The sequence below is a fragment of the Glycine soja genome, chromosome 2, assembly GCF_004193775.1.
Source record: "Glycine soja cultivar W05 chromosome 2, ASM419377v2, whole genome shotgun sequence".
Classification (NCBI taxonomy): domain Eukaryota; kingdom Viridiplantae; phylum Streptophyta; class Magnoliopsida; order Fabales; family Fabaceae; genus Glycine; species Glycine soja.
The window spans coordinates 17932821-17941668 of record NC_041003.1 but is presented as its reverse complement, the minus strand read 5'-3'; the positions used below and the strand labels follow the sequence as shown (position 1 = coordinate 17941668).

General features: G+C 33.6%; 1 protein-coding gene across 1 annotated transcript; it reads left to right on the top strand.

Annotated features, from left to right (window-relative positions):
* Positions 1-2139: 2139 nt before the first annotated feature.
* LOC114391164 lies at positions 2140-7187 on the top strand. The gene is made up of 4 exons (XM_028352179.1): positions 2140-3295; positions 4296-5630; positions 5978-6092; positions 6715-7187. Exons 1-4 carry the CDS (start codon positions 2798-2800, stop codon positions 6945-6947), a joined length of 2181 nt encoding a protein of 726 aa, XP_028207980.1. The 5' UTR covers positions 2140-2797; the 3' UTR covers positions 6948-7187.
* The last annotated feature ends 1661 nt before the right edge of the window (positions 7188-8848 follow it).

Sequence of the window (8848 nt, the reverse complement as noted above, 5' to 3'; positions counted from 1 at the left end):
TTAAAACATTAGGATTCCTCTCATTTTTCACTTGAATTTTTTTTGGTCGTGAAGTGAATGACAATGAGAAAAATCCCATAGAAATGGTGGTGAGTTCTATTCTTTTGCATTGTCTTTTAAATTTAAGTTGTTAGGACAGTGCAGTTAATAGAACATGAACATGGATTTGAAATTGTTAATTTTTCTCTATTATTGCAGGTAATTAGAGGAAATAGCTTGGTCACTGTTGAAGTGCTTCAAATTCAAGTATTTAAGTGTAAATTAACAATTGTTAAGTGACCTGACAAATGTAAATATGGAGTAATTTATATTATAATTGACATGCTGTCATATATTTATAAAAAAAACTATTTTACTTATTTGAAATTTCAATTCTCAATTTAATTACACTTTTTTATTACTTTTTAACCCTTTTAATTTTAAACATTTATTTTGTTTATTATGTTTAAGCCTTATGAGATTCATCTTAATATAGTTTGTTAATTTTGTGATCTGAAACAATTGTTTTGCATGATCTTCAAGTTTCCTTAATCAAGTGATCCATGCGTATACACAGGTTTTAAATTCGCATAAACATCAACCTTTGAAGCCCCTTAATCAAGTGACTCATACGTATACACGAGTTTCAAATTCACATGAATATCAACCTTTGAAGATTGGTTAATCAAATGACTCAAATAATTTGACAATTGATCAACTCTACTATTTACAACTATTTAATATGAATGTTAGTTCTTTTATCTTTTTACAATCTATTTTATTCTTTCATAAAAAATCATTTAGATGCACGGGTTACCGACTACTGTAGATATAAAGTTTATAGTCACGTAAACAAAATTTTTATAATGTATAACGTTTGTTCTTTATAGCTTTATTTTTTTTCTTCCTCTAATGTAATGTATTTTTTTATTTACGTTTTATAATTTTACTACATGACAAGAAACAATAAATATAAAATATAAATTACCTATTTATATAATATTAATAGGATTCATAATTTCTAGATTTTTCAATTATTTTAATGCATGTAGTCTTAATAAAATATTAATATATCATTAAATACTAATTTTCATGCTAATTATAGTTTATTGAAATTGGTTGATATATTGAATATTTAATTATTTTAATTACATGTATTTGACTATGTTTATAGTGTTTAATTGATAATTAATTGACTTATTAAATATATTTAATTTCAAAATTTATTTAATGAAATACATTGTAGTGTATATTAATATTTTTTGTTGTTTAATTAAATCAAAGTATTTTTTTATCATTCTACTTGTATTTTTTTTCCTTTTTTATTTTTCAGTTTGAAATACTTTTCAACAAAAATTATCTATATAAATTTTGACAAAATTATATAAACAATTAAAAAAATTATCATGAGTATATGTATCTTAATTAATTTTTCCAGAATATTTTTTATAATTAAATTATTCAATTATCATGTGATCAAAATAATAAATAAAATATTTTATTTAATCAATTGAGATTTATTTAAAACTGAAATTATGCAATTAACTATATAAGAGTAAAATATTAAAACATAAGTGCAAACCATAATTCACTCAATTTTTGATATTTCAAATCAATCATGCAAACAAAAAAATGAGCTAAATTATTTTTTTTAATAAAAAAAGTTAAAAGGGAACATGACATAAAAAAAATGAAAGATATCCATCCTACTTAATACAACACCTCTAATAATAACAATTTTATGACACATGATTGTATATAAAAATATATTTATTGACATATCCATTAATATATATTCATACAAATTTAAAATAATAATTAATAATATAAAAAATTACTTATAAGTTATAAAATATAAATTTAATACTGGTACACTAGATATCCTTTTAATAAAATTAACATTTTTTCCTTTTATATTATTAGTTAATAGTTAATTAAAAATTACTCTAAACAGTTTTCAAAAATAATTATTACAAAACTAATAGCTTTAAATTATACATTAATATATTCATTTATAATCAATTGCTTATTTAATTTATAATATTAATTAATTAATATTTATATTAGTATTAAAATAAAAAAAAATTGAATGAATTATATTTTTAGTCACAAAGATAAATACCACTCGAGTGTCGAGCGCTGGTTGCCTCCTATTCTTAAAACTGTCTTTTCACTATCACTGACAACTCTTTACGTGTCCTCAAAATATCCACCCTCCTTCTCTCTCCTTTGAAGTCTTCTTGAGCAACAAGAAAAAACGCTCTTTGGAGGGAGCCGCATCGTTCTGCGCGCCCAACAAATCTTAACCCTCCATCATTCCAATCCAACGGCTTCCATCACTCGGCAAAACTCTCTCTCTCCCTCTTCCTCTTTCCCCTTCTTCCCCCTCAGCGGTTTTAATCATAAACCCTAGCCGAAACAGTGACACCCAGTCCCCTCACTCTCTCTCTCCTCAGCGCGCGCTCTTTTCTCTTCTCTCTCTCTCTCTATATCACAGATCTCGCTCTCCCCAACGATTCACCTCCGAAATTTCTCGCTTTTGTTCCGTTCAAGGTTCAATTTTTCAGAACTCCCTTTAACCCCTTTCCCCCTCTTTCTTCCTTCTTTTAATTATTTTTTTAAAAATATTTTGTTTATGGGTTTTTAATTTGTAAAATCGGACACGATCGCTGTTCGATAATTTCGATTCTCTCCACACCATGGCATTCTTCTTTCCTTAGCCACCTACTAGATCATGTGACACTCCCCCCTGAAGGAAAAAAAAAGTAACGATCGGTTCGGTTTGGTTCGTTTTTTTTAAGTGGTTCACCGTACGGCAATGCCGGCGGCCGGGATGCGGCGTACGACGAGGGTGTTCGGGATGAAGGGGGCCGAGACGGCCCGCGTTTTACGCTCGGGCCGGCGGCTCTGGCCGGACTCCGGCGAGGTCAAGACCAAGCGATCCCACGATGGGGACGAGTGGCCGCTGCCGCCGTTGAAAGCGGCGAAATTTGACGCTGCGGCGACGCCACGTAAGGGGAAGCGCTCCGAGGAGGCTGCTGTGGTTGATAGGAGGTTCGGTAAGGGCCTTGTGTATCAGAGGAGAAAAAAGGGTTTGAAGAGGGAAGTTTCTAGAAGGAATGTGGAGGTTTGGCGCTGCGTGCTTTCCGTAGCTGTGAATCGCTGTGCCGGGAATAGTGGAAGGTTTTTGAGGTTGTTGGCTTCGGTGGCGAGGTATGTTGCCAGGGTTAGGGTTTCCCCGAGGAAGCTGTCGGGGTTCTTCATGTCGGAGGCTATTCACGGTGCTTTTGCGTCGAAGGGGATGCTGTTTGTGAAGGTAACTAAAAAAATTGGTTCTTGATTTGAACGTAGTTTATTTTGGATGAAACTACATTGATGGATTTGGAGGGTGCTATTGATAAAAACTTTTAGTGATTAAAAAAATTAAAATAGTTATTCGGGTGTGGGTAGAATTTTTAAGAAGTTTTGGGGTGGTGCGTAAGTTGGCCAATGTGTCTAGTTATGAATTGGGTTTTTCTGGTTTGGATAGTTGAGTGCCCACAATTTTAACTGAATTTGCAACCCATCTAAATTATCTTGAATTTGTTGATTAAATCATTGGGTTTTTTTGCTTGATTCTTTATACTGTTGAGTAGAATTTTAAAGAATTTTGGGGGTGGTGTGTGTTAGTCAGAGAATGCATAGTTAAGAATTGGTTTTGTGAATAGAGTACCTACCATGTTCACTGAATTTGTATCCCATCCAAATTATCTAGAATTTGCTTATTTAATCTATTATTTTTGTGGTTGGTCCTTTATCTTCGTGATATTGTTACCAGGATCTGTTACATCCTTGTTCCTTTGTTGTCCTTAGAGAGATCTTTGCTGGGACTGTTTATTTAACTTTTATCTGTGTCAAATTCCTGTGTGCCTGACTTGAATTTGTGATGTCAGCATTCTTTCTCTGCTTTTATTGACTTCATACTGTAGAGGTTTATGCAAACTTAAGTCTGGATAAACTACCCATGGATTCTGTAAACATTGCTTTGTATACTGTTGTTCCAGTAATTCCTCTGTTCTCTTGGCTTTGTGACCAAATTTACCGAAATAATAAAAAAGGGCTTACTAATGATACAAAAAGGATTTTCACGCTGATTATTTAATGGTTATAATCTTGGCCTGTTAATAATAGTGGTAGAAGCAGTATTCTCCTGCCCCTAGGTGCTTATGGGCATATTGAGGGGAGAAGAAATATAGTCACTGTTTACTGGCTGGTTTTCCAGTTTTTATTTTGCTCAATGATTTAAAGATGTTTCTGTTTCTTATATCATCTTTCAGGGTCCTCCTGCTGTAAACACTGGAATAGGCCAGTTCTTTGGGGTCACAGGGTCCGTGCCGTCATTTTCTGTGGACTTTTCTGCTGTTCCTCCTTGTTTTGAGTATCTGCAGTCTGCGATGTTCTTAAAATTTATGTTTAGGTCATTTTTTCTTGTACATAATCCAATAAATGTGCATAGGGATGAGGATACCGAGTCAGATGATGATTTGCTGGAAAACCAGAATGAACAGCAGATTTCAAGTGATACCTTTAAGAGGAAACCTTCTGATATTGTAACTGTTACATCTGATGTGGTTGAAATCAATGATGTTTTATCCTTGCATTCTTCTGTCAAGGTTACCACCAGGGCAGCTGGTCGGAATGGACAATATAGGAACATGTTGAACTCTAGAGGCATTCAGAAGAGGAGAAGTTCTCTTAGGAAAAGGAAAGCCCGTAGTCCTTCAATGGTGAGTATACGCAGAAATGGGGCAGTAGCTTCTGATTTAACAGGTGGTAGGAAAAACAATAGCCAATTGCCTGTTGTGACCTCTAGCAGGAAACTTAGGAGTATGGCCAATGATAGCACCAAAGGGAACCTGAAAGAAGCTCGTTCTGCCATAGTGGATTCGAAAGATAGACTAGGCTCATCTTCCTGTTTTGCAAACTTATTGGTATCAGAGATAGACCAATGTTGCAGGGCAGAGGGAGCAATTGTTACTTTAGAGACGTCATCTCCAAAAGAATGGCTTTTCACTGTAAAGAAAGGTGGATTAACAAGATGCACATTCAGAGCAGAAAAAGTGATGCGTCCCTTCTCAACAAATCGATTCACCCATGCAGTAATGTATTCATTGGACAATGGGTGGAAGCTGGAGTTTACTAATCGCCAAGACTGGAATGTCTTTAAAGACCTTTACAAGAAGTGCTTTGATCGTAATACCCCTGCTACTGCTGCCAAAGTTATCCCAGTTCCAGGTGTGCGTGAGGTTTCTTCCTATGCAGAAAGTAACAGTTTTCCCTATCACAGACCAGTCACATACATATCTGCCTTTGGTGATGAGTTAACTAGAGCGATGACAAGGGAAACTGCAAATTATGACATGGATTCTGAAGATGAGAAATGGCTGAAAAAGTTCAATGAGTTTCAAGAACATGTATCAGAAGATAATTTTGAGTTAATTATTGATGCTATGGAGAAGGTTTATTATTATAATCCAGATGAGACATTTGATGAAAAATCTGCTGCCAATGGTTGTCAGGACCTTGGTAGCAAGGAAGTGGTAGAAGCTGTATATAACTATTGGATGAGAAAACGAAAGCAAAAAAGATCTTTCCTGCTTAGGGTTTTCCAGGTAAATTTTCAATCATGATTTTGAATGTTCTACTGTGTCTCCAGAGTATGTTAATTCTATATTTCTAGTTCTATGGTGTATGTTAAATCTATATTGCTAGTTTAATGGTATATTATATTTGTATATCAATAGTTATTGTCCTTAGTTGATTATTTGTAGTCAGAAAATGCAGATGACTTCAAGATCTGTGGTTAAAAGCTGGGTTTTTCCTAATGTTTTTAGATACTGTTTGTGGGTACTTTTATTTGGGTATAATATTTCATGTTGGGGCTGTGGCATTGTTGTAATCTTCAGTAGTGTAGTGCATCCCCATTATCTGTTTGACTTAGTTCAATTAATTGTGTCAGGGTCATCAATCAAAGAGAGCTCCACTTATCCCGAAGCCCTTGCTGCGAAAAAGGAGGTCGTTCAAGAGACAACCTAGTCAGTTTAGTAGAGGCAATCAACCAAGTGTGTTGAAAGGTAATTTTATGATCTCTGTCTTCAACAAAATGGAATGTGGATTTCTTCTATTAAATGTTGTGAAATAGAAACCTTAATTTACCTTTCATCCTAGTGTTGAATTTTCATGTAGTGGTTTTTCCCTTACCTCTTTTGGTCTGTTGTAATACAAATACTTGTATTTGACCTGTTTGTCCAACAATTTTGTTAAGTTTCTGATTCTTTGAATCAAATGATTTAGAACTTTTCCCTTAGTCATTGGATTTATTTCATAAAGCTTTTTGATTTGGCATATCATATGACTTTGCAGTTAATTCTGCAAGAGTGCAGCTACTGTGGATGTTTAGAATAACTAAGCTATGAGTCTCTCTGTTCGAATGCACCATGGCGATTGTGTATGAATGCAAAACTGGGTCTTTCATTGAGTCTACAGTGATTTGTGTGTATGAATTTGAATGCAAAAATGGGTCTGTCATAAGATTGCTAGTTAGTTTTGGTTGGGATATTGTGTTGATGGTTGCACGAAGGGTTTTGCACTCATCTTTTTTTTTAAAGTCATGTTGGATTTTAAATTGCTGGTGTCTACTTGTGTATACTCCAATGAATGTTGTAAATGTTTGTCTGATCTTGTATTCATTTTCAGCATTTGCAGCTGAACAAGATGCCATGGAAGAAAATGCAATGCTCAAGATTGAAGAGGCCAAAGCCAATGCAAACATGTCCATGGAATTAGCCATAAATAAACGCAAAAGGGCTCAATCTCTTGCCCAGAATGCAGATTTGGCCACCTACAAGGCCACAATGTTAATTAGAATAGCCGAAGCAGCTCTGGCTGCAGAATCAGTAGATGAAGCAGCAGCATATTTTCTTGATTAATTGATGGTTAGATCAATTCCATTGCTAATTATCACACCACAAATTTTTATTACAGGATGGGGTCATATAGTAGATTTGCTGCTGTTTTATTGTAAACATTGTACAGATTTTTGCTTGTATGTATAACTTGGATTTAAATGAAAGACCGCACACCTATCTTTTGTGAGTAGGTTGGTTGATCTCTGGAAGAAAGAAAACTAAAAGTGGAAATGAAAAAAGAAAATACAGGATTCCTAAGCCTCATGGTGCCTATGCCTCTTTTATTGTTATTATTATTCTTATTATTTTGGGGTTCGAAGATAAACATTGCAAAACTTGGCCCACTCTAGCTCAAAAGGGTAATTACCCAAGGACGATAAGCTTCTGTGCCTCATCAATAGAATTGCAATTGTAGATGCTAATGATGGGCAAAATCCCCATTTCTTGCAGTTGAGCCACCAACACTAAGGCTTTTGAATTAAAGCTGTGAAAAAAGGATGTACACTTGAACATACCATCTTACCATACCACTAAAAAACATTTAAGTGGCCGGTATATTGGCATTATGTATTTTAGTGGATTGCTTAGTTCAGATAAACACTGAATATAGGGCTAGAAAACTAAATTGATAAATTGGCTTGAGCTATTTGAGAAGTGTGTTATTATCGTTATTTTTGTTGAGTTCAAATAACTTTTTCAATTTTTTTTTTTGGATGAAAAGTTGTTTATTGTAAAGTCATATTTTTGTTAATAGTATAACGAAAATGTTTCTGACAATTTTTTTAAATATAAAACATTTTGTTAAGGATATATTTTTTAAAACAAGTTTAGTTGTGAACAAAAACAAAATGGGTGTAAGAATAGCAACCTGAGCTACTTTCTCTTCACTTAATTGTAAAGGATATAGTCACACTCTACCTAGTTTTAAATTTACATAGAGCGTCTTTTGTTTCCATAGGTTTGGTTTTGCCTCCCCTCCATGTCATCCTTTGTTGTTTTTGCTATCTTTATAATATATTTGCAGGTGGTTTGGAGAGTAGGGCTGTGAAAAAAAAATCCAAACATATAAAATCAATTCATATTCAATTCAATCCACTTTAAATCAACTAATGGGAGATGGATTAGATATTTGTTTAGATTTTTAAATTCAATCCAATTTTGCGGATGATGACAATTAAGATTTTTTTTGGTCAACTTTGGTACGAATTATTTGTTGGTTAATGTCATTCAAAGTTTTTTTTGCCAACACCAACTGATGATGTTTTTAAGCCATCATCGATTGAGACTATTTTTGGTTAATATCGATAAAGTCTTTTTCATTTGATATTAGTCGAGACTATTTTTTAGCTGATATTGTCCAAAGTTTTTCTGGTCAACATTAGTTGAGACTATTTTTCAGTCGACGTCAATTAGGTTTTGTTGTCAAGGTTATTTTTTGGTTGACATCAGGTAGGGTTTTTCAACCAACATCGACTAGGGTTTTTGGTCAACATCAGACAAGGTTATTTTTTGTCGATGTTAGCTAGTGTATTTTTGTTGACTTTGGTTAAGACTATTTTTTTGGTTGATGCCGACTTGGGTTTCTATGGCTGATGACAGTCGAAAAATATCATTGAATGATGTTGGTCAGAAAAAACCCATCCAACATCATCTATTTCCCCAACTGATGTCGATAAAAACAAATATAGTAGATATTAGCAAAAAATTTCCTTAGTTGATGTCAACAAAAAATAGTTTCAACTGCATCAATTGAAAAAATTCTAACTGGCCTCAATTAAAAAATAGTCTTAGCTGATGCACTCAATTCAAAATGAAAACATACATCCAATTTTCACAAAAAGATAAAAGTGTTTCACTGCCATGTCATCAAAAACAAGTCAAACTGTTCAAAATGCTTCAGGATGAGCAAACTAATTACCCAT

What these genes read in the sequence shown, in the direction of transcription:
- LOC114391164 (XM_028352179.1), top strand. Translation starts at nt 2,798, where the DNA reads ATGCCGGCGGCCGGGATGCGGCGTACGACGAGGGTGTTCGGGATGAAG. An exon ending in AGGGGATGCTGTTTGTGAAG is followed by an intron (nt 3,296 to 4,295) that starts GTAACTAAAAAA and finishes ATCATCTTTCAG; the next exon opens with GGTCCTCCTGCTGTAAACAC. An exon ending in TCAACCAAGTGTGTTGAAAG is followed by an intron (nt 6,093 to 6,714) that starts GTAATTTTATGA and finishes ATTCATTTTCAG; the next exon opens with CATTTGCAGCTGAACAAGAT.